The sequence below is a fragment of the Myotis davidii genome, unplaced genomic scaffold, assembly GCF_000327345.1.
Source record: "Myotis davidii unplaced genomic scaffold, ASM32734v1 scaffold446, whole genome shotgun sequence".
Lineage (NCBI taxonomy): Eukaryota > Metazoa > Chordata > Mammalia > Chiroptera > Vespertilionidae > Myotis > Myotis davidii.
The window spans coordinates 153,374-179,406 of NW_006296799.1; the positions used below are offsets into that span (position 1 = coordinate 153,374).

Consider the following 26,033-nt stretch of genomic DNA (forward strand, 5'->3'; position numbering starts at 1 on the left):
AGGCCCCGCGCACGCACCCAGCCTCCTGCGGCTGGAACTCAGCAGCTGTTTTAACAATTGAAAGGGGCCCTGCAGACCCTGAGAGCAGGCAGAGTGAGTGCAGCCATTCAGGCCGACAGGGTAATTATGATAAGAAGTTACCCAATTAGCAACTCAGCCTGGGCCTAGGAACGCCCAAGGGGAATGGACTGAGTGACTTAGCGATCTCATTTCCACAACCGCAAGCCCAGTTTCCAGCAAACCTGCTGTTTACACTCCCGAATTTTAAGTTCTTGAGACATATAGTGTATTAAGATACAGAGCCAGTACTGAGTCCATGAAAATGACTGGTCCTCTTCTCATATCCCGGCGAAACGACAATAAATAAGATGAAAACCCACCTTCCCAAAAGCATATGAAACACTGTGGCCTTCTGGTGAAATACCTGGTCTCAGAGGGCGGTCCCGTGAGGTGCCCGGAGCTTCCGGCTCCTCGGAATTTATGAAGATCTATGAAGGCATTGGCCCGCCACCAAGTCGCTCTGTGGAGCCATAGAACCCTCAGCGCTAAGAGGGACTCTTTGGTCCCTGTGCAGGTGAGATGATGACATGGGAAGATCTGGAAAGAGACCCTGCACTTAGGAAACAGGACCCAGAGCCGGTCGCCCGAGCCTTCATTAACCAACGTTCCTCAAGTGCCTGCTGGTCCCAGACCTGTCCTGGTGCTGAGATTCCAAGGTGAGACTTGCTGGCCTCGAAGGCGCTCGCAGCCTGGTGGGGAGGCCGAGGTCTGAATGAAAGCTGCTGAGGGCTGATAGGTGTCTTTACCTGCTCTGCGATGAATGGCGAGCCCTTCTAGAAGGCTCTGTGGGCAGACTTGAGGGTAGGGTTTAAGTGCCGTGTTCTGAAGGAGGAAGAGAAGGCCAGGCAACTATGGACCCGGGAGGGAAGGGCATGCCACGCACAGAGAGAAGCGTGGGGGGAGGGGGGGATTCAGAAGGTGTCAAAGGGCATGGCGTGCCCTGGGAGCTGGGACCTCAGCTGGGGCTGCATTGCAGCTGATGTCCCTCGAGGCCAGGCAGCACCAGGCTCTACGCCCCAAAGAACCAGAACTTTGTGGTTGGGAAACTGGTAAGGGTCTTGCACAGGACAGATTTTAAGGTTTTTAAAATATCGATGGGAGTTGTAGAAAGTCACATCTGGGATTGCTGTGGGAGGGGAAAGAGGCAGCAGGGAGGAGGGCGTTTCCAGAGGAGAAGTCGGGTCTGCGGGTCTGCGTGGGCAGCCGAGGTGTGTCAGGCTGAGGAAACAGTGGGCAGCACCTCGCGGTTCACTGGACGTGGTGGGGTGGACGGAGGAGGAGTCTGGACCGACTCCCAGGTTCCTGCGGGGTAAGAAGGCAGGTGCCGGTGCCCTTTGCCAAGAGAAACACCATAGGAGGCTTGCAGGGGGGATGAGTGAGGTCTGCTTACACCTGGGGAGCTGGGGTGAATGACACCCCGGCCGAGGTGTCCATCAGGATCACCAGCGTCCTTGAAGCCCGTGGTGGGGGCACCAAGGAGGCTTAGGATGGGACGTGGGGTGGTGGAGGAAGAGCAGCCTGGGGAGGAGATGTAGAGACCGTGATCGTGAGCGAGGGGACTGGGGAGAGAGCAGGGTGACGTGACGGCCCACTGCAGGAAGCGACCCGCAGCCGGGGTCAAAGGTGGCAGGGAGATCTGCCCCCGAGGCTAAAGCCACTGCTGCTCTGCAAAATGTGCCCGTGATCTCGCCCTAAGCAGCTGTGGCGCATGGCTGTGTGCAGGGAGGACCCAGGCATGGGCAGGTGGAGAAGGCGGAGTCGTGGGGACACAGAACATAATAAGCTCACTGACCTCGCAGTGTGGCCCTGGGGGGAAGGAGTGGCTGGTGGGGAGTTTCAGCAAACCAAGGTTGAGACTGTACTTTAACATTGGCAAGAAACAATTAACATGTTTTAACATATTAAAAAATTAATGTTAATTCATATGTTAAAATTTTCTTTTTAAAATATATTTTTATTGATTTCAGAGAGGAAAGGAGAGAGAAACACCAATGATGAGAGCGAATCATTGCTCAGCTGCCTCATGCAGACTCCATACTGGGGATCGAGCCCACAACCCAGGCACATGCCCTGACAGGGAATCAAACCATGACCTCCTGGTTCCTAGGTTGACACTCAACCACTGAGCCACACGGGCTGGGTGAGCCCCAAAGACATTAAAGTGACTTGTTAGTTCAGCCGATTAGTGAGAGACCAAATCGATGGGGAAGCTCCGTGAGAACTCTGGGAAGAGTATTGTTATGAAAGTTCCTGAAAATAGCCCTGAGCATCAGGATTTGCATGTATCAATATTCCTTGCCTGTCTTCTCAGAAAAAAAAATGGGCCATTGGTAAGGCCAATAGTCATGTGTATACGTATATTTCTGTAAGTAAGTATCGTCAGTGTGTGAGAGATGCGGGCAGGGCGCCACATCGGCTAGAACACGTATGGTCTCCTCAGACAGACTTGCGTTTCATCCGAGACTGGTAATTGTTTGCTGCGAGACAAGTTGACCCCACTGAGTTTCGGTGTTTTGTTTTTTCCGGGGATAAAAATGGAGCAAACAATAGCCGGCTTGCAGATGTTTTGTGAGGATTAGGTAGGATGTCGTCTTCAAGTGTTTGGCAGAGATTTGACTGTTTACATCGGAATTTACTTTTAAACTACGAAATGCATAAATAGTCAACTGGGGGGGAAAGAAAAGTGAAGACCTATTATAAACTTAAGAGTGTGATTTCAGTCTGTTTAAGAGAAGCCTGGGCCCTCAAAGTCCGGTCCTAGGTCCCGGGGTGGGGGGAGGTGTGGGGGGTGGATCATGAGGCCCTTTTATCAGGGTGCCTGGGAGGCCAAAGCTAGCGTCACTCACCTTTTTAAAGGTGTCGACATTTGCACTGTTGGTACAAAAGCAACGGTGGGTAACGTGCTGCCACCTTAGCACAGACCCAGGCAGTGGCCCCAGACTGTCCGCGTGGTTCACGTCACCTCCACGGCCACCAGTGTCAGGGTCGCTTAAGATGGTCTTGGATGAAGCAGTAAAACTATTCCCCGGATTGCAGTTCATCCCTCCATTCTGTGCTTCGAATAGTCCGTGTTGCCCAATGGGAGGCGCGCATTCACCTTTCCTGCTGGGTCCCCAGTTCAGTGTTTGTCCTGAACTGGAGCACGTGGGTCCGAGCTGCGAGCAGAGCTGGCGGCTCGCCTCATGGAACGTGGTCTACTGGGAGGAACGGTGGACCGGCAAGCTGGCTCTCGGGCAGGCACTGTTTTCCAACACAAACAAGTGAGCCCGTCACTCCGAGATAAGCAATTGGGAGTATTCACTGTCAGTTGCGAACCTGAGCTCGCAAGTAGAAAACATACTGTTTCGGGAACTTGTATCCGCCGCCGCGAGCTTGACGGCCTCCCAGCACGGGAGTGGTTTCTCAGCCGGTGGCCATCTCGTGAATTAAGGTGGCTTTGATACTGCACAGTGCAATGTATTGCCATTTGGGGGCTCCGCCTACCTCCATGAACCGCTACTTTCCAAGTGACCAGTAAAGTCGATGTGATACCATCACGCCGGAGTCAGAGGTCCGCTCCCAGCAGAAGTTAGACGGATGGGTTTTAACATAACCGATGATGACAGTTAACGGACATGATTTCTTACTCCACGGGGCAACGATAAGGTTTAAGAAACTAGCATTGGTTGAGCTTTGGTGTAGCAGAAGAGGACGATCCGAATTATTTGAAAGGGTTATTAGGATGCTGCTTCGTTTTCCCGCTCCCAATCTGTGTGAAAGCAGACATTCCTCGCTGACTTCAAACAGGACAACCTTGCAAAGGATTGCAAACAGGAGTGGAAAGAGAACCCAGATACCGAGGGACGCCCAAAAGGTAGACCACGGCCCCTCTTCTCACGGAACTGTTTCCTTTGGAAAATATGTGATTTTCAGAAAACATGTTGTTATTTATGGTAAAATGTAGGTATCCGCTAGTTGTTTTTAACAGAATGAATGAATGGGTTTTAAATTTCTGTATTCATTCCCAGCAGAATGAAAGTGGATAGAAGTAACCCACACACACAGAGCGTCCTGGGATCCTCGAGGCCTTGAAGATTGTCGCGTGGAATCGCCCCAGTCACGACACCGACGGAAGGACCCTCAGAGCCTGGCGGGGGCTCCCCTGAGCCTGGCCGCCACCTCGTTGCACTGTACAGCCTGCTTCTCATCTTGAACCAATGCACACAGACGCTTCTCCACGTGTGCTTCACTCGCTAGTGTTGTCGGCCCATCTCTACGTTGGGACCAAAGGCACCGGAGGACCCTGCACTCACACCAGAAGCTTGTATTCTGCTGAGTCAGCCCCGGGCCTTCCCCTCCCCCAACCCCCACAACACCCCCAGAAGTTGTCCCATCGTGAGTTTTAGTTTGAGAAGTAGAATAGGATATTTTAAAATCAATACCATACATTTAAATATATTTAGTTTAAATCAGAATTACCAGAACCTTACAAAAGTGTTCATGGATTTAAAAAATATATATTAAACATTTTAGTAAAAACCTCAAGCAATTTTGCATGGCTCCCCAAAGAGTAGTCTAGAACACCCAAAGAAACAGTGTTTATTCTTACTTTGTTTAAGGTGCTGAGCGAAGGCCTAGAGACATGGAAACAGTCCTTCGTGTTCGCGGGAAGGGGTCTGAGAGGTGAGCTCAGATTGGCTTCTCTCCATCCTTCGTGCATTCAGTGCCTGGTTGCTGAGTGCCCGGCGCCTGCCAAGCGGGCGGACGCAGCATTAAAAACAAGGTGGACCCCTGTTCTTGGCGGGCAGGCGGCACAGCAGTGACCCCCCAGCGTCAGACCCCGTGACAGCGGTCGGGGGCGGGGAAGTGATGGGAGAGAACCTTCCCAGGCCGGGAAGGCAGAGGTGGTGGAGAGCATCGAGGTGTCAGTGGAGAGGTGGAGAGGTGCACCAGGTTCGTTAGGTCAGTTTGCCTTGCGGGGGGTGAGGGGGTGGGGGGGTAGGTCTGCAGTGTGACTAACATAGAAAAGGAATTGGGGGCGCGGGTTGAGCAGGTTGGAGTGACCATGTTAGAAGGAGGTTTGGTCCACGTTCCTCTTGGCGAGAATAGAACCTAAATGGATGAAACTCTGGAGCAAGCCCTGTCTGCCGCACAGAGGGCTCGCTCCGGTTTGTGCAGGAGGCATTCTCTTTTTCTTTTTAAAAACTCTTTATTGTTTGGAGTATTACAGACGCCCCTCTTCTTTTCCCCATTGCCCCGCCAGTTCCCGCACCGCCCAGGCCTTCGCCACCCTATTGTCTGTGTCCACAGGTAATGCACCTATGCATCTAAGATCTTTGTTTAATCTCTTCCTGCCCCCCAACGTCCTTCCCTCGGAGAAAGAGGCATTCCTTAGATTATAGTAAATGGCTCCCCTTGCACAAAGTCCCCTTCTTGTTTCACTTCTAAGTACACATCTGCGCATTCATTGCATTTCCTGGGAAGGTTTTTCCTAATCGGTATGCTGTGCTGTGCTGGTTATGGGATGGCAACATGAGCGTATTTTTTAATACACCCAGAAAACAGTTCCTGAGAGCACCCCGTGTCCTGCAGCGGGAGCCTCGGCCTGGGGGACCCACCCCTGTCCTGTGGGTCGGGCTTCGTGGCCACATCGGCGTGGCCTGCTATGTCCAGCACCCTGCACGCACCAGCTCTGTAGCGACGGCAGCAGTGCGGTGAGGGTGTGGCACCGTGTGCCCACAAACCTCAAGAGACGAGGGCGGCACGGGCGGGTTGAGGGTAAAAATAAAGGGCTGGAAGGACAGGGCAGAATGTACTCCTAGGTATACCAGGGAGCCCACGATGATGTGACGAGTATGTTCCTAAGATTTGGGAGCGTTTAAGAATTTCTCCACTTCTCACACCCCCCGGCTTGCTTAGGCGGGGCGGGGAAGAGAACTCTTTTATGCAGGCCTTTGGCATGCACGCCGGGTGGCTGTTGCATGCAGTGACATCATACTGCCTAGGGCTGCCCGCACGGAGCCTGGTCATGTTTAATGTGCAGCTGATGGCAGCAGATAGGGTGGCGAGAACAAAGCCTCTGAGCCCGTGGGGTTAGTTAGCCACCTAATAGCTTTGGGCCCGCCTGAACTTGGAAAGTGACTTATTGCTTCCCAGGCTCTGTTTTCTCATCTGTAAAATGGGGTAATAACATTTCCCTGCTAGGGTCATCATCAGAATTTAACTGTTTTGAACATGTAAAGTGCCCCAGACACAGAACACTTGCCCCTCCCAATCAGAAAACCATTTGTAAGTGAAAAAAAATAAAATGAATGGAGCCATTCAGAAGCTGCTCATGAGAATAACCAAGACGGTGATTTGGTTCCCGGGAAACCCCCGGTGGGCTCGGGCTGCCTGGCGCTGTGTCCGATCACCAAGGCAGGTTGAATCACATAAGGCGTTTACTGAGAAGGCCAGCCCACCAGGAAGACAGGGCGCTTACAGGCATCCACAACCTGTCTTGACAGGAAAGTGCAACCTGCTCACACAGTGTGTCCCTCCCCGAGGATATTGAAGAAACCAGCTTATCTATAAAAACAGTGGGGGTCTGCCCCGACCGGTTTAGCTCAGTGGATAGAGCATCAGCCTGTGGACTCAAGGGTCCCAGGTTCGATTCCAGCCAAGGGCATGTACCTTGGTTGCGGGCACATCCCTAGTAGGGAGTGTGCAGGAGGCAGCTGATCGATGTTTCTAACTCTCTACCCCTCTCCCTTCCTCTCTGTAAAAAAAAACCAATAAAATATATTTTAAAAACAAACAAACAAACAAAAAACCACGCGGGTCACAGGATCAACAAAATTCCACAAATCTTACCGTGTGCAGCCCAGAAAAAGTAGACATACGATTGCATGCATCTTTGACTCAGTCAGTTTCCACGTTTCCATTACAAGCAACTCGTTAACCCTGGAGCCCAGTTGCTTTAAAAAAGGCACCCCCTAGTGACCTTTGGACTGTCCAATCCCTGTTCCTCATTGAGCGGTTTCTAGCGTCTGCTCCTAGCCTGCTCACTGGTCCCCACAGAGCCCTCTGCAGTAGGTGTTGTCATCACCCCACTTTAGAGCTGGGACTACTGAGGCTGTGGGACGTGTGTGGACCGAGGCGGTCGTTTTGCTATGATGCTCTATGCCCCCTGTTGGTGTGGATTCGCAGGAGCCCCTCAGGGATGTGCGGAATGAACTAAAACATTGAAGAACGAGCCACGTCCGGTTGTATCAACATCTATTTTTAACTCTTTCCTACTAGCTTGGCATATGAGCATTTTCCCTCTGAGAAAATAAACTTTTCTTGGATAGAAGGACAACATTGTTTTAAAATCCTGTGAAGCTTCTCAGTTTGTGTTATCGGAAGTGGATCTATTGAATTCCTTAAGGGGCGAGCGCTGTTAACACTGGGCTCCGTCACATTTCCGCTTAACCACCAAAGAAACGTCCTAATATCTACTTCCTTGCGCCGCTTCAGACCCTGTTATAAAGCCAGGCCGACTATGAGTCACTCCCCTGTGAAGTCCACGCGCTGTGTGCGGACGGTAATGAGAAACAGGCCCGGCTCATTCTGGGCGTCCCGTCTCAGCTCTCATTATGCGCTGCCGAGGGAAAAATTGCATTATTTCAGGTCATTTAAAAGGAGTAAAGCCATTTCCCCCTCCCCCCCCCCCCCCCCGGATAATAGGTCGTAATTGAACCATTGAAACTATTTTGGGAAAACAGCTTCCATTCCAATGGTCTGGTGTGCCTGGGAGCGTGCTTGGTGTTAGAGAGGAAAAATCTGTTTTTCGCTCACGTGAGCTCCGGTCACTTAGTCTCAATCCTCTCCCTCCCTTCAGAGTAATCCTTGTGCCCATTTTCTCTCCACGAAGCATAACAAGTGTGGCTCCTTCCATGTTGCCCTCAGCGTCCGGGCATTTCACGAGCAGCTCTCTCTAGCCCCAGCTCATACGTTTATGTTAACGAGAAAACCACACTGTCAGCCCGCCCCTTCCAACGCCCGGCCTTCAGCGGCTCCTTCAAGACGCGAGGGGATCCCGTGGCGGCCAGGCTGCAGGCGCGGGGCTGGGCCGCGGTCCTGCAGGGAGAAGGGAGCAGCCTCACCACAATCCCCACGGGCTGGGAGCTCGGGGCTCGCGGGCAGCACCAACCGCCAAAGAACTCTTTTGTGTGTCGCCGAAACCCAGGAACGTAGTTTCGATTTTGAAAGAACGCTCCAAAGCCTGGCCTCTGGGGAGACTGCGTGCTGACCGGCGAGGGATGTCATTCGTGTTAAGCACAGAGTTACATCCAAACCATCTTCTATCCAATCGCTTCCAGACTGAAATTTTTGTAATTTATTTTGAGTGGGAATGTTCTAGAGCAGCGGTTCTCAACCTGTGGGTCGTGACCCCTTTGGTGGTCGAACGACCCTTTCACAGGGGTCGCCTAAGACCATCCTGCATATAAGATATTTACATGACGATTCATCACAGTAGCAACATGACAGTTATGAAGCAGCCACGAAAATAATTTTATGGTTGGGGGTCCCCACAACATGAGGAACTGTATTAAAGGGCCAGAAGGTTGAGAACCGCAGTCCTAGAGGGAGTAAGTGACACACCGAGCAGGGCCCAGGGCAGGGAGGCCCCCCGAGGCACTGGACTGTGGGACCCCCCCCCCACCTTTACACGAGCAACACGCTTCCGCGCCCCCAGTGCCCTGCCCCCGTGTGCCGGGCCCGTCCAGCCGACACTGGTGAGGAGAGACGCACCATCACGGGAGGTGAGGACAGTGGGAGGTGGGGGTAACGAGGAGAGAAAGTGGAGAATAGAGGGTGGTTAAGAGCTTACACTGGAGTCCAGCTGGTGTGGCTCAGTGGTTGAGCTTAGGCCTAGGAACCAGGAGGTCACGGTTCGATTCCTGGTCCGGACACATGTCCGGGTTGCGGGCTCCATCCCCAGTGAGGGGAGTACAGGAGGCAGCTGGTCCATGATTCTCCCTCATCATTGATGTTTCTCTCTCCTTCCTTCCTCTCTGAAATCAATAAATATTTTTTTTTTTTTAAAAAAAAAACTTACATTGGTGAGTGACAAGCAGTAAGACGGGCAGTAAATGGTTAGGGCCAAGGAGGGCAGCCCAGGGCGGGCGGCTGAGCACTGGAGAAGCGGAGACGCAGGAAAACAAAGTGAAGGGAGCACATCAGAGGGTCGAGAGCCCGGAGAAAAGGGTGGCTGAGCACCAACTCCAGAGGCGACACCCTAAAGCCGACATGTACATAGAGAGGGACTGAAACGGAGCAGGGCGATGGCATCTACCGGACCCAGCGGGGCCGGGGTTAGGCATTCCGTGTCCGGGCCTGGTGGGAAGGCCTCAGCGTTGCTGGGTTCCCTGGGCCCTGGAGGGAAAGAAAGGTGGACGGACAGCCGGACAGCCCAGCAGGAAGGACACCGAGTCAGGGGCCCTTGGGTGCAAGTAAACTGGGCTGTGCATCGGCCCCGAGTGGGAACGGAGCCAGTACGCCTTAAAGCAGAATTCCCGCACCCTTTTCCAAATTTAAACACAGCCTCCACCATTACTTACTTGATTTGTTTAAACTGTAAGACCTTCTGTTTTAAAACAGCTTATTTTAAAAGGAAATTAGCAACCTAAACAGTAATATCTGTTTCATGTGCTGGTTATGTGTGTTTTTTCTCATAGGCATTAAAATCAATAAAATACTTCCCCTGGGCCCGCCTAAGGCAGGACCTCCTGCTGCTGCTGCCCCACCACGCCTGAGGGCGGGGGAGCCAGGAGGGTCCTGCCTGGCCCCAGAGAGGCAGCTCCTCAGAGACTTCGGGGGCAGGAGGCCCAGGAGGGCAGCAGCGACGGGCTGGGAGGACGGGCGGGAGGAGGTGGGCCTCGAGGTGGGGCAGGAGGCCGCGCGTCTCCTCTCCTGCCTCATCTGTGGGTTGAAGCCACTCACAGAGGCAGCCTGGTCGGTCCGGGAGGTGCGGGCTGACCCCCTCCTGGGTGGGCTGAACTTGCAGAATTTGTTTCCTTTTTAAAAAAATTGGTTTCAGAGAGAAAGGGAGAGGGAGAGAGAGAAACATCAGTGATGAGAGAGAATCACTGACCGGCTGCCTCCTGCACGCCCCCGACTGGTCATGTGCCCTTGACGGGAATCGAACCTGGGACCCTTCTGTCTGCATCCGACGCTCTATCCACTGAGCCGAACCGGCTGGGGCTGTGCTCATGTCTTTTGCGTCTTAAGGCGTAAAAGCACAGGCAGCGAACTCAACGTGGAGTCAGCAGCACAGCTCAGGGCAGGCGAGCCTCACCGAGCGTCCTGCTCATGTGCTTCGGCGACGAGAGGTGCGTGGGGCTGCGTTTCACAGAACGAGGTCAGTGGAGAGTGGTGCGGGGGTTCCCCCACTCTCACTGCTGCCTTGGGGACCCTGGGGCTCGCGGGCACACACCTGCACGCACACACATGCACACACATGCATGCACACACACACGCACACACACGCACACATACACACACCATGCACACACACACACATGCCCTTCCGGCTGATGCAGGTGCCTGCACTGTCTGTCGTGTGATGGGAAATCATGTAGAGGCATGGGAACCAAGGCCCACTTGATTGACTGTCACCTACAGTTCTCACAGAGCTCCACAACACCCCCGGCAGCACAGCCTCAGCGCCCAGAGCACCAGCGTCCTGTCCTCAGAGCTGGGCAGCCGGGTCAGTGGCCCCTGCCTCTCCGAGGTCCAGCCGCCGGGGCTCCGGGCTTCTGGGTCCAGGCTCCTGGTTGCAATGCCGTCGCCTCTCCTGGGTGCTAGGCCTGCGTGGTGCTGCGCCGAGGCCTCCTGCTCCCTCCTTGCCCAGCTGCGCCCTGTTCGCCCGCGGGGCCTGGCTGTAGCCATTCCTGTCGGAAGAACAGCGGCCTCTGTTCCCGGGCGCCCCCGGCCGCCGTTGGAAGGACTCGGGCTTGGCGGTCGGCTCGTTCTCCCTGCAGGTGCTGTCAGCACAGAGGGCAGGGATGGGGAGGGAACGTACACGTGGCCCCGCGTTCAGGGGTGCCTACTGGAAGCCGGTGAAGAACCCCGTCTTTAGGAAGTCACAGGGCTCACGCCCGCTCGCTGTGGCCTAAGATGGGAGACTCAGGGAGAAGCCACACCCTCACAGCTGGACTCTCCCCTGAAGGCTGATGGGCCTGGGGCTCCGGCGCTGGGGTCGCTGTGCACAGAGCACTGGGACTGTGACAGGGTGGACAGGTCACATCCCCACGTCACCCCGAGGTGCAGGTGCCGCAGGCCCCGTGCTTCAAACGAACAAGGGGAACCAAGTGGCTCTGTGTGCGTTGGAGCTGGGCCAGGGCGCACGCGGAGACGGGGAGGGTGGAGCCGCTGGTGGCCGTGCCTGCGGCTTTGGCGGGAACCGGGGAGGACAGGCACCGTGTATCCCGCGTCCTGAGCACGAGATGTGGCACCGGGGCCGTCCCTGGCCTCAGCGCTCCGGGGCTCCTGGGCCGAGAAGGAGGACTTTCAGACTCGTGGCGGCATCTTCCGAGGGGCCCAGGGTCTCCCCGTAGGGAGTGCAGTCACTGCGCCGCCAGCTGCAGGGTGGGTGTCGGCCTGGGGGCGGCCCTCGGGGAGACGGCACAGAATAAATAATGTCCGATTGTTGAATGAACGCGTATCAGGCGGCCAAGAAGGAAAGGAAGCACAGAGCCCTGCCTGGCTCTCTCTCCTTCAGTCCCGGCTGAGCTCTGGGCTTGAAGGATCGAGTGCAGCGGTGGCGAACCTATGACCCGCACGGGCCTCGATGTGAGTGACGGGCACTGTCCCCGGTTCAATGCCGTTGGCAGTGAACGACTTCTCCAACAGAAAACTCCCGGATGGACCCTCCCCGCCCGCCCGTGGGTTTATGCTGATCCTCTCGCAGGTCAGAGCTGCCGGCCCCAGAGGATCGGAGCGCCCTGAGATGACTTCTGCACCGGCGTAGCCCCCGTGTCTGTGGGAAGCGCGACTCCACAGACCCGCCCCGTCCACGCTGCCTTACGTGTGTGACCACGTCATTGACCTGCTTGGACACATCATCACTGTCCCGCACAGTCAGTCACACAGCAGAAGACAAAGCAGAGCTGTCTAAGCAACCACAGAGGCTTCCGTCCTCCCCAACAGGGTAGGTTTGATGACCTTCCTTTCTTTCTTTTTTAATATATTTTTTATTGATTTCAGAGAGGAAGAGAGAGGGCAAAAGAGATAGAAACATCAATGATGAGAGAGAATCATGGATCGGTTGCCTCTTGCACGCCCCACACTGGGGATGGAGCCTGCAACCCAGGCATGTGCCCTTGATTGGAATCGAACCTGGGACCCTTCAGTCCGAAGGCCGATGCTCTATCCACTGAGCAACACCAGCTTAAGGCAGTTTGATTATTTTTCAAAATGCATTGCTTATTGCAGGCGTTTTGAACACCGATGACCCCTTTAACACACCCTGGCCACTTGCGTGTGCCAGGCACTGTATTAGGCTCTGCGGTTACGGCTGTGCACAAAATAGCCACAGTCCCTGCACGCCAGCTCTGAGCTCACAGGCAGGGGTGGGAGCAGGCGGAACCGATTACAGTAAGTGTGACCTATAAATGCAAGGTGCAGCTGGCGGGACTCAGGGCGGATGCCTGACCCAGGGGCAGAGGTTGGTGAGAAGTTCCCAGGGGAGAGATGTGTGTGAGCCAGAGGCTCCGGGACGAGGAGTGAACCTTGCATCAGGGTCAAGAGTTGAGAATAAGGGCGACCTGGACCTCAGGGGCCGCACACCCAGTCGACTCAAGGTGGGAGCATGGAGACCAGCCTGCAGGGCTCATTGGGGAGGGAGCTATGGGTGCGGCGACGGGGTGCACAAGCCCTCTCAAGGGGGTTGACTGTTAGGCGGAGAGGAGAGATAGCAGAGAGTGGAACCAGTGGAAAGGAGGCTGGAGGGGAGAAGAGGGCGAGACACAGTGGGAGCTCAGATCTTCCCCAGGGAGAAAGTCCCTCCAATCACAGGAGGAGGAGGTGGCCCCGGGGGGACAGGGTGGTACTGGGAGAGAGTGTGATGCGAGCTTTCAAGATGCAAAGGTGACGATGCCAGGGTCCCGGACGGTCCTCTCTCAGTGGAAGGAGGAGAAACATACGCCGATGATCCTGTTGTGAGGAACATGCAAGTGATTCAGAGACAGCACGTGAGATTATAATTTAGAACGTGGGAAACTAAGCCAGGGCATCGGCCACTTAGGAGGCAAAGGCTGCTCAGGAATGGGGGTTCCACACGAGAGGGGAAATCAGAGTGTGTGTGAAGCATGTGAGGAACTCGGTGGTGTGGGCCCATGCACAGCAACAGAACTGTGAGCAAAGGGAACACGCCAGTAGCATGAAGGTGGGGCTAGGGAATGGTGAGTGGAGAAGGCTGGGGCGAAATCTGAGCTGCGTGGAGCAAGAGTGCTGCACCTCCGTGTAAGGGGAGGAAAGCACGCGTGGCAGACCTCAGTCTGCGGCGGGGCCTGCTTTCCGCGGGCGGCGGGAAGTCACAGATTCTTTTGTACGTTTGACCGTAGAGCCCTGGGGAGTCACATCAGCCAGGTATGACAGCATAGGAAAATAAAGACATGCAAACACCGGCTGCTGAAAGAGGCATGTGAGGAATGGGTAAATATTGATGAATGGATGAGGTCATCGATGGATGGGTGACAAGGCATGCGTGGCATTCCGGCGCTGGGACTGGACCTGCTGCAGCCGTGTGAGGGGTGGACTCCCCCTCCACCCGCACCGTCGGGCCACACGCCACCAGTCGGCGGCCGGCCGCACCCCCAGACTGACTTAGTCACCTACCCGTAGGGCCAGAACACCAGCCCCGAGAAGCATCAGAGCGAAAGGATTTTATGGTTAAAACGTCCAGGGTCTGGGCTGCTTTGGGGTTAAGTGCAGGATGAGAGTAAATCGAGACCCAAGGTGTGAGACTTCGTTTGGCAACCGGCTCAAAGGAAGAGTGTGAAATGCAATTTCAGTGCTTGAGAGACTAATCTGTTTGCGAAATTTTACTAAGTCCGTTATGTAAGGCAGGGTATTTACTCTCAAAATTTTAAATATTTCTCAATTGTGGAGGCTTTGAGAAAAAAAGTAAGAAAATATTGCAACTATTTCAATTTAATTTTTAAAATTTCCCCTCAGCTTTTATAGAAAAAAAAAAGACCACTCTATTTTCAATGACACCGTGGTGCTTTGATCCGTTCTCTATGACATTCTAACATCTATGAATTACCCCAAGGGTTTGTGCTGGGGCCCCCTGATTTCCCTGCGTCTCCAAGACTTCAGCACACGAGTGTGCTGTGGGAGGACCTTGTCATTAACGCGGAGGCTTGAGCCTCTGAGCCACATCGTGGCCTAACTTCGCTCCTTCGGAACTGCACTTGTAAAGGGAAGTGAACCGTCACTCCAAAGCCTGTGCAATTATAACACGTAAGACGCTGTAGGGCATTACGTTAATGCTTTAAAAGCATCAGTCATGAACATCACAGTGACAACACAGACTGCTCTAGACGCTGCCCTAAGTGTACAAGGTTCCAACGGTGGCGCGCTTTAGTGAATAAAGAGAATTTTAGACTCAGGTGGGCAAACTCAGCCGGCCGGAATGGAATTCGCGACTTTGCTGTGCTGTTTGCATTAGCGAATAGGTAAAACATGCACATTAAGCACAGTCATGTGTACTGGGCAGGAGCGTGCGAACACACACAGGTACGTTTCTTGGAGAAATAGGCAGGCATGACTAACAGACACCCACATTGAAGCCTGGTGTGCGCGTTTCCACGTGAGGTTTTACCTTTTGGCCGTAGCTTCGGGGATTTTATTTAACCTCAGTGGGCTGTGGATTTTAAGACACATTTTATAGCTAAGATGTTTTCACTTGTTGTCATTAAGCCTGTTAGTATGTAGAGAAAAAAGAGAACTCAGCACCGAGCTGCTTAACTAAACAGCCTTGGAGATGCAGAGGTTTTCAGAATTAAGCTCTGAGGGCGCGCATTTTAAACGCTAATGTCATTGACATAAAAAGAGATTTTTTAAAAATGAAAGAAAAGGCCTTTTCTCTCTTGCTGACATAACTTGGAAGATTTTAGAACCGCATCAGTTCGCTCTTTTGGAACAATAGCGCCATCTAGTGGACATATCACTAAGAAACAAAGCGTTGATTCCAAAGCTTAACTTTTTTCCTTTTATTGGAACCAGCATTAAAGGAAAATCACAAGTGTGTTCCCATGTCGACCTAGAAATGGAAAGAAATGCTTCCCTTGGCCAATCACAAGGGGTCTAAGTTCTGATAGACATATTTGATTACAACCTATGAGCAAGCAAAGCAATGGCCCCGGCCGGGTGGCTCAGTGGGTTGGATTCCCAGTCAGGGCACATGCCTAGCTTTGGTGTTTGATCTCTGATTGGGGTGCATTCAGGAGGCAACTGATCAAATATTTCTTTCACATCAGTGTTTCTTTTTCTCCCTTCTTCCTCTCTCTCTAAAATCAATGAAACACATTTCCCCTGTGAGGATGAAAAAGAGAGAGAGGAGAGGGCGGGTTTTTTCAGGCATGACAAGGAGAGAGGTGCTGGCGCGGTGGGTTTTTTAATTGATTGGGATTTTGTACAAAGAAGACTTGTCCCCAGGTGCTTTGTGGCTGCGGCAGCTCCCAGCCTGGGGCCGGCCAGCTAATTTGCATCTTCCTCCTTCACTTCCCTCCATGTGCTGAGGACCAAGCCTGTCACTGAGGGGGCAGAAGTGAATCCGGTAGCACAGGTCCTACCCCGAGGCTCCGGGCAGGGGTGGAGAGGGCAGGGGTCAGTGTTCCCTGCAGGGCACTGCCGTCGCCCCTCAGGACACAGCCTGCGAGGACTCCGCTCAGCCAGGTCTACAGAGCCGGGCGGCTGCTCTCCGGGGTAGACGTGTACCCAGCCCTGTGCTGGATTAGGCAGCCTCGGGTTTGCAAACTGTAGTGGCACGAGCAGCGTTGGGGGCTTGTTAGAGCACCGCTCGCAGCTCGCAGCTCCCAGGGGCCTGCAGTGAGTTTAGGGGATGTGTTTCTCCGATGTTTCGAGGTGATGCTGCTACTGGTCCGGGCGTCCTGCTTTGCTTTAGAGCAGTAAGAAAAGGGAAAGGCAGGCAGGGCCACGGGGTCGAGGGTCGGGGTGGGGTGTGTGCTGTGCTGTTGTCCTGTGCAGCCAGGTGCCAGCAGGGGCTGTGGCACAGGCTGGGGCCTCGCAGTCCAGTCCCTACCCCACTGCTGAGCCCTGAGGCCACAGCAGCCCCGGGAGGCCGTCTGTCTGTCTAGTGTCCTCCAGAGGGACCCTGGGTAAGACACATGCCCTGTGGGTGTGTCTTTTGTCATTGCTCTGTCCACAGGAACCAGGTTGTGAAAGTTGCACACCATGGGGCATGCCAGAGGCTGGAGGGGACGCGCAGAGCAGGCGTGGGAGAGGGGGCTGCTCAGAGCACCCGTGGGGGGAGACGCGCTCTACCCGGGCCACTGGCCCTGTGCTGACACAGCCCTGCCCCTGCACAGGCAGGTTCCTGCTCATGTTCCTCCCACCGGGGCCTGTCCCTGCCCCGTCCGGCCCTGGGTCCATCTTGTCACTGCGACGGCTCCTCCGCTACCTGCCAGGTGACGCTGTCCACCGCTGGAATAGGTGCCGGCAAAAGGAGAGGTAAGGGACTCCGATGGAAGAAAACCGGCAAGATACCAGTTGAGAGGAAGATAGTGGGTGATTAGGGAACAGCACGCAGGACCCAGAGCGGGTGAGGACTCGGGGTGCGGGGGGTGAGTGTGAGCAGTTAAAGGGAGTGACCAGCACGTCCAGTGAACACACAGCAGCAGCATCGGAGCTGAGTGGCTGGAGGCAGCGCTGCCCGAGAGGACGAGAAGCTGAGCTGCAGGAGGACGGGAGAGGCCGGTGTCCGGTCGGGAAAGGACAGTCCCAGGAGGAGATTTTGCTCAGCAATGAAGAAAGGGAATGTGTTCAGGAGAAGAGTCTCATTTTTTAAGTTTTTGAGCGAAATGCGTGACCTGTGGGTTATCTCACAGGAACCACGCTTACTCGCCACATCATGGCGTTCCACTGCCCCAGACTGACCCCCCTCCCTCCCCTTCCCCTCGTGTCCGTTCACCAGGGCTCCATGTTGGGGAATAGGATTCTTGTGTTGAAGTGGATTTGGCCAAACAAGAAAATATTGAAATTTCAGAAGTAAAGGCAGAAGGCTCTACATGGGTGGGAACATCCGACCCTCAGGCTGTGTAAGGTCTGGGAAATCATTGGGTCTGGCCCTGCCAGGGCATTAGGGGTGAGTGAATTAAATGCTTGACCAAATACAGATGGCTAGGTTCTAAGATGATAATTGTGTATGGCCCCAAGTGATGTTATACATATCCACATGGCCCTTGGCAGGAAAAGGCCCCCCCACCCCCTGCTCTAAGGGATGGAAGGTGTTCTGTGCAGATATGATAGGACCTCAGTACAATACACAGATAGATCCACAGGTGCAATACACAGACCCACAGGTACAGTACATAGATCCACAGCACAATACACAGACCCACAGGTGCAGTGCACAGTGTTTCACACATTTTGCCTCCACAGCACAGAGTAGATTATAATGTTATTCAAGGTCAATCGGGTCATGCCTAGCAAAGAGCAGATGTAAAAATAAAGACAAGTTTGGTTTGAATGGTCTCTTAAAGGATAAAAAGATTCCCTAACGGTCTTTGAACACGCCACTCTGTGTTTGAGCAACACGGTCCTTTGGGAATGGTACGGAGAGTAGCATAGCATAGATGCCCCAGCGACGTCCACAGGCAGGTCTGCGGCCTGAGTGGACCCTGAATCAAAAGCGCCACCTCTGAGAGCCGGCCAGCTCCAGCTCCAGCCGCCGGGCGGGATGTGAGACCTCCTAGATTCAGTGGCTGATTTGGCCCCAAATAAATCACTGAAATAATTGGAATCAGAAATAGCTTTTGCACACTGTTCTTCCTTCACCTGCCAAACGCGTCCCTCCGGTGAACAGTCCCCCCCCTCCCCCTCCCCCCACACACACACGGCTCCCAGCTCCTGTGGTGTGAGAGCGAATTGCGAGGGGTTCTAACATGTATCCGCGAGCCATGGACTTTTCATGGCTATGGAAGACTGTTATAAATTGGCCTGTTAACATGTAACCTGCAATCTACAAGCTAATTTGGGGAAACGGCAGGTGACGGGGTCCTCTTTCACGGGGGATAAGTCGGACATACGCTGTTACTGTGAAAAGCAGCCCGCTGGTCCTGGGAGTGAGGACCTGTGGATGCTGGGTAAGCATCGCAGGAAGCCTGGCGTTGGACGAGGGAGCAGCTGAGGTGGGAGCGGGTGGGTGCCTGCAAGGGGCAGGTTGGGATATTGAGCCGCGCTCAGCTCCCCTCATTAAAAGGGACTTAAGGGTAGAGCCCTGACTGTGAGGGGAGGCAGCCTGGCCGGCGAAGGAGGAGGCTTCCGCTAACAAGCCTGGCCTGGGCTCACACAGAAAATCCGCACAATTCACTCCCTTTGCTGCTTCGACGGGGACTGCTCTCTGGCGAGAAGGCCCTGGTGGGTTAGTTGGGGGCACCCCTTTCAAGGGAGCTGCAGCGCGGGGGCCAGATGGCGAAATAAAGACTGGCTGAGGTCAGTGGACACGGCCCCGCGGCAGCTGCGGTGGTGGCCATCACCCGGGAAGAAACGTGCTGTTCCCTCCCGGTACATGCTGTGCTCACGGGTGTGCCGCCCTGAATGCGCCTGAATAAATGCAAAATGCCAAGACCAGCGTGGAGTGTAGCCAGGCTCCTCACACAGCCTCGGGAGGTGGCCCTGTCACACCGGGGCCTCGGACGCCCTGCCCCAGGGCTGTGAGACAGCGTGCTCTGTGGCCGGGCCACCCAATGTGCACCTTGTCCCCGCGGCCCCAGCAGACGAATGCCCGTGCCAGCCCACCAGAGCTGGTTCCTTCATGCCGACGCCAGCCTCAGGCTATCAGCCTCTCATCTGGGCTGAGACTTGTCCGCGTTGGGGAGATACCCGCAGGGCAGGCTGGCTTCCTCTCCCCTGGGGCAGGTGAGGATTTCTGAGGCTCCATGGGGATGTCACTCTGCAGGTCTGGCTGCTTCCGTTGCCTCCGGCCTGGGAAGCTGCTTTGAGGATCCAGGCTGAGCTGTTTACCAGGCCAGGCGTGTGCCTGCGTATGTGTGTGTGTGTATGTGTGTGTATGTGTGTGTGCGCATGTGTATATATGTGTGTGCGTGTGTGTATATATGTGTGTGCGTGTGTGCATGCGTGCGTGCGCGCGCGCGTGTGTATATGTGTGTGTGTGTGTGTGTGTGTGACTGTGTGGGCGTGCGTGTGTGTATATGTGTGTGTGCGGTGTGTCGTGTGCGCGCGTTAGTGTATATGTGTGTGTGTGCGTGTGTGCATGCGTGTGTGTGTGTGTGTGTGTATACATTTGTGTGTGCGTGTGTGTGTGTTTGGGGGCGGGGGGAGGGAGTATTGCCCCCGGTGTTGCTGGGTGGCCCGCACGGAGGTTGCTGGTGTGGGAACAGGTGAGCAGAGCCGGGGGCCCCGGCTGGAACACCACTGCTTCCGGCGTTTTGAAGAAAACGGTCATTTTCCTTCCCTCAAGTTCTGGTCTCAGGTTGGCTCATCTGAGTACGGTTTCATTTTCCAACTAGAGAATAGGAAAGTTGGGTGGGATCTGATTTGATGATGGAACTACACTTACCTTTTAGAGACTAGATTCATAGTGCATTAGGACAAATTAAAGTTAACGTTAATATTACACCCCCTACTGATAATGTCCCGCACGACCGTGTTTGTGTCACGGTGCTAACGGAGTCATTGTAGAGTGTCAGCTGTTCGACACTCTGACCACTGAGCCAAATCAGCCAGGGCACAAAGCTTCTTTTTTCTTTCTCTCTCTCTCTCTCTCTCTCTCTCTTTCTTCCTTCCTTTCTTTCTCTCTTTCTTTCTTTCTTTTTTTCTTTTTTTCTTTCTCTCTTTCTTTCTCTCAGAGGCTCCTTGCACTATCCTAATTATTTTTGGATTCTTTTTCCTTTTTTTGCTGTTCTGATTGGGTGTTTGTTGCTTTCTTATATTCCAAATTGCTGATTTGATTATTGGCTTCATCAACTATCCTGTTGACTCCCTGAAATTATTCTTCATTTCAGTTAGTATATCCTTCATTTGTTTGTTGTTTTGTTAATCTTCACAGGAGGATATTTTTCCATTGATTTTTAGAAAGTGGAAGGCCGGGCGAGAGACAGAGAGAAACATTGACGTGAGAGACACATCCACTGAGCCAAACCGGCTAGGGCTCACTCTACTTTTCAATGCTTTTCTACATCGATGACATTAACTTTAAATGTGCTAATTAGTTTATGCATTGAACTAAGGAATGTTCACATTCCGATAAATTGTGTTAAGTGGCGGCACCTACTGGCGATGGATGATATTGCAACCTAATGTCAGAAACAAATTCTTAGGATTTTAGCATGGGAAGAAGCTGTTCCGTCAAGTTTTCAAACTGCAGAAGGCATGTTCCCGGGGACATGCGGTATGTCTGGAGTGCGAGAAGTCACAGAACACGCATGGCGCATTTCCTGACGTCACAATTGCACTTAATATCCATGTATGGAAACAAACATATATTTGCAAAATTGGCCTGAATTTTTGATCTGTGATGCACATCTTCCCAAAGTGTCTATGTTCCAACCCACTCACTCCTGTCTCGCCTTCGGCGGCTGGTCCGGAGGAAACGCGCAGGAACACTGTGGGGAGGAGAAGGCGATGGCCAGGCTCTGGGTCGAGGCTGCAAGACAAGCCCAGGAAGACAGGGTTCCAGACGCTAGTTCTTCATTTTCCCTCTGAACTCACTGAGGATCCTCGTTTGTATAATATGACCCGGTCAGAAGTAGAAGGAATATTCATTCGGGGAATCACAGACATGTGGTCAGGGAGGTGAAATATGTCAGACGGAGAAAGACAAATATGTGTGATCTCACTTACATGTGGAATCTGATGAACAACACAGACTCGTAGGCACAGACGGGTGGCTGCCATAGGGTGGGGGTGGTGAGAGGTGGAGGGATTGAGCAGCACAGGCTGGCAGTCACAGCATAGTCACTGGGATGTGAAGTACAGCACAGGGAGTATAGTTATAATCTATACCAGTGGTTGGCAAACGGGCCCCTTGAGTGTGGCTCTTCCACAAAATACCACGTGTGGGCGCCCACATACAGTGCGATTGAAACTTCGTGGCCCATGCCACGGGGCCAAAGAGCCGCATGTGGCTCGCGAGCCTCGGTTTGCCGACCACTGATCTATACTAATAAAAGGGTAATATGCTCATTAGAGTGGGATACCTTCCAGGAGACCTTCTGGATGTCCTTCTGGACGAAGCTATGGTGGCGGGGCCGAGGCAGAGGCGGTTAGGGGCGATCAGGCCAGGAGGGAGGGCAATTGGGGTTGAGCAGGCCAGCAGTGGGGGGCAGCTGGGGATGATCAGACCAGCAGGGGGATAGTTGGGGGCAAACAGGCCGGCAGGGGGGACAGTTGGGGGTGAGCAGGCCAACAGGCAGAGTGGTTAGGAGTGATCAAGCAGGCAGGCAGGTGAGTGGGTAGGAGCCAGTGGTCCCAGATTGTGACAGGGATGTCCGACTGCTGGTTTAAACCAACAGTCGGACATCCCCCGAGGGGTCCCAGATTGGAGAGGGTGCAGGCCTAGCTGAGGGACAACGCCCCTCACCTGTGCACAAATTTCGTGCACCAAGCCACTAGTATTGTAATAACGATGCATGGGGCCAAGTGTGTACTGGAAGTTTCAGGGGTGACACCGATAAAGTATGTCTAACCCCTATGCTGTAATGGGGAAAAGTTAAAAACAAAATAAAGACAAAAAAGAGAATTTGGGGAATGTGACGTGTTCCATAACCTCAGAACCACAGGAAATGGGTAGCCATGCTGGAATGAAAGCTCCCGCGTGAGAAATCTGTGCGAGTTCCCATCCCCAGAGAACCACGTCCAGCAGCAAACGCTGGGAACCTGACGGTCGGTCTCCTCGCTGGAAGTGTTTAAATCCGCTCTCCTTGGAGGAGTGTCCTGTTGGGAATCCACCCGGTAACAACTAGGTCACGGGTTTCGCTTCTGTAACACGGCTGACGTTCTGAACTGTGCCCCTCCCACATGGAGGCCACGTTTCAGTTCCGCGTGGGTGTGAGGCCGTCGGTGGCGAACGGGTGGCTCAGCGTGCAGCTCGCTGGCGCACCAGACGTTTCTGACACACGCCTTTGCGCCCCACTTGGTTTTCCCAGAAGCAAGGGGACTTGGGTGTAGCCCAACGGTACACAGACCGCTTCAAAGTCCCAAATGGCAGCTCCCCTTGAGCCACAGCCCGAGGCTGGCAGACGTGGCACTGAATGCCTGGCGGGAGCATCGCTACAGCCAAGACTCAGGCCTGCGGGACATGTGACGGCGCCTCCGGGCGCGTGGCCCACGGGGACCCTGCTGTCGCCGTGACCAGCGCTTGAGATGCAGGGCGGCTCCTGGATGCCCTTCTGTTCCCGGCATCACTGCTCTGGTCCAGCCGTGCTGCCTGGAGAGGCCCCGTCCTGTTTGCAGAGTGACGCCACGCTCACGGGGCCGCGCGCACAGGGACACAAACACCAGCCAGACGCTGGGAATCATATAAAAGTAAAGGGTAGTTGTCCTTTGGGGGGAAATGGAAGATGTTGCCAATTACTGAAATAATACATTTTTGGTTTTTTTTTAAAAAAGGTATAAAATTTTGTGAGAATACTCGAGTATTGTAACATTTTGCTCCATTTAAATTGCCCCGTTTTGGCTGGTTGGTTCCTGTGGTTTATAGAAGGAGAGTGATGCTTCAGTGACATTGGAAGACCAGGGACTGCGCTGGGAATAAAGGCGCCCTCACTTACAGGCCCCCCCCCAGCTGGGAGGGGTCCCCTTAGACACGGGGAGACCAGGAGGTGCCGTGGTTTCTTTCATGAAGAAAGAAACCCACACACAGCCCATTTCTGTCAATCAAAGTCATTTCTAACAAATGCCGCTGACTGGCAGCTCACTGATCAAGAGGAGAGGTCGTGTGTGTGTACAAGGGGGCAGTCGTCCGGGAGCTACGGGCTCACAGGAAATGGGGAAGGTTGTGGGGAGCCGGCACGGCCATGGCATACTCATGCCAGCTCAGCCTGGTTCAGTGACCCTGAGTGGGGGTGGAGAAAGGCTTAGAAAAGACAGACAGAGAATGAAAGCTGGGTCTCGGTGGGACGCTGCCCCTCTGATGGATGGCACCAGCGCCCACAAGCCGTGTCTTTATTTTATAGCAGATGCCACGAGGCAAAGTAAGGGTGTGATCAAGATGTTTACAACCTTCTCGTGGGTTTCAACCCCACTCAACTACATGCACCTGAACTCTATCACTCAGGCACGTGGGGCCACGTGTTCGGACTATCGCAGCAGTTCTCAACCTCAGCTGCACATTAGAAGCACCTGGGAATCTTTTTAAAATCCTAATTTCTGGGCCTCATCCTCCGGAAATTCTGTTTCTTTGTTATGGGGTGGGGCCATAACATTAGTAACAAAGAAACAGAATACAAAGAATTTCTGGAGGATGAGGCCCAGAAATCAGATTTTAAAAAGATTCCCAAGTGAATCTAATGTGCAGCCAAGGTTGAGAGCCACTGGACCACAGGTTCAAGCTTCCAGCTACAGCTGTTGGCTATAATTGTGCTGGGAGGGCTCTGCCCTCCAAGCTGGGACTTGCACGTGGCAACGAGAGGACTGTGCCCTCTCCTCAGTCCAAGGCTTGAACCTGTCCAAACGCTGTAGCCGCTCCCCACGGAAGGTGTTGGGATTCGGCCTTGATTTCTCACTGAGGCGCCGCTCTGTGTCTGAGTTACCATTTGCTGCAGAGCAACCCGAGGTTTACAGGGTCGGGGCCTGACTTCCCCAAGCACCCCTCCCCCTGATTTACAGGCCCCGAAGGGGTTCTATTCCGATGGCTTGTTTATGAACACCCCATTCCATGTAAATCACCAGTTACGGTCAAGGCAGCACTTCCGAGGAGAGTTAGGACTAGACAGGGCCTAGCGGGTGTTATTCCAGTGGCACTTGTCCCGAGGTTGCCCCATTCGCATCTCTCTGAAGGGGCTTGGCCAGATGAGGGGGAAAGGCAAGTGGGGAACTGTATTCTGTGTCTTGTTCCAGTGTTTCCCACTGTAAAGTCCATGAGCATGTGCTGCCCGCTGACCCAGGGTCCCACGGTGTCAGGCTGCCAGCGTGGCCTTCATGGGCCGCGTCTGATCGTGTCGGATCCCGTTACACAGGCGTGGCCAGACGTAGGGGTACCGGTGTGCGTGTGGACGGTACTACAGCCACTAGTAGAAGTAAGACAAGCGTGGGCTGTCTCGCACACGCACCTGTCCGCCTGCTGTGCCGCCCTGCACCTCACTGACCTCTCCATCGAGAACTGGCAGGCGGCCTGGAGCTGGGGGGTCAGCTCTGAGGGGAGCGCGGCCGTGGGAGCACGTTTGTTCTCGAGGAAGGAGGAGGGGCGTCTGCTCCTGCAGTGTCCCCATGAGGATGACACACATGTTCCGTGTTCTGTCGGCAACCACTGCCTCGGACGCTACTCCGTCCTGATGCCGTGTCAGGTGTGGGTTCACCTGAGAGTCACCCGCCTGCAGGGGAGGCGGGGCTCAGTGTCTGGGGAGCCAGCATCGGTGTCGCCATGTTCCCCTGTCCCCAGGACTCCCGTCGGGAGCCTGGAGAGCACACTTGGCCCAGGTCTGTTTGCTGGCGGAACCTCCTAGAAGAGCAGCGCTGGGCAAGGGTCTCCCCAAGGCGGGGCAGGCACTGCGGGTGGAGAGAGCAGCCGAGGGAGGGAGGGAGGCGCCGGTGCAGGGAGACACGGGCCTCGGCCGCGCTGTTGTGTTTCAGACCCTCATCTTTCACTACACATCACGCGTGACGCCGTGTCATGGGAGCAAGGGGAGCAGCAGGCGTGGGGGTGCAGGCCCACGCTCTCTGAGTGGCGCCTGCAGGCCCCTGTGCATTCCCCTGCGTTCTGAAGGCAGCAGGAAGGACACACTTTATGTTTGTCTTATTTCAACGTACGCGAGGTGGATGCTGCTTACCTGGCTGCGGTCACGGAGAGCTCCTCTCCTCTCTGAGTTCACACATGGGCGCCGCCTGTGTGAGTTAAACAGCCGCCTTCCTGAGCTGTCATCCGCGCCCCGTGCAGTGCAGGCTTTGCATGTACTCGTATAAGGCAGTGGTGTTCCGCCTGCTCCTAGAATGTGAGGCATCGCCACTCATTTTAGAGTCTTTTAATCACTCAGCATAGAAGCCCTGTCCCTACTCGCACTGGCTTTTGAATATTCTATGCGAATATTACATTGTTATAAAATAGCTCATGTGCAATTACATGTTAAAGAGCCATGCTTTCTGAGTACTTTAGAACACAGTACTCCCATCTTGTCTTTGAGCGCTCACTGTGGCTCTGTCTTCCCACGTGGCCAGTTTTCTCCTGGACCCTGGGGTGGCCCGTGCTCACCTGACCTGGCCCGGGACCTCGCCGGCCCTCCCCGCTGCTCAGCACGGCGCCCAGGCCTGCAGCTCAGAATCCTTCCCATCTTTGATTCCATCTGTTTTCTGTGTTGGCCTGGTTTACGCCTTGGCTTCCAGGGTGGCCCGAGCCAGGGCCCTGGGTGGGCTGGCAGGAGAAGACTGACCACATGCCTTAGGTCAGCAGATTTGGCCAGCGGACACGCCAGAGAGTCCTGCCAGTTCATCAGGGGCCAGGCCCTTCCTGGTCAATGTTTTCACCAAAGACAGTCCTTCTGGACACCACTGCCCGTTGCTGCCCAGGAGACAAGGGAGCTCGTCCAAAGCCCTGCCGTGGGGCCTCC

General features: G+C 54.2%; 1 protein-coding gene across 1 annotated transcript in view; it reads left to right on the plus strand.

Annotated features, from left to right (window-relative positions):
* The window catches only part of PRDM5 (PR domain 5), a 184,364-nt gene that overhangs the window by 44,303 nt on the left and 114,028 nt on the right, over positions 1-26,033 (plus strand). The window contains exons 5-6 of the mRNA XM_006772503.1: positions 8,759-8,825; positions 16,620-16,761. Coding sequence (XP_006772566.1) covers positions 8,759-8,825; positions 16,620-16,761 — 209 coding nt within the window. The remainder of the gene's footprint in view (positions 1-8,758; positions 8,826-16,619; positions 16,762-26,033) is intronic.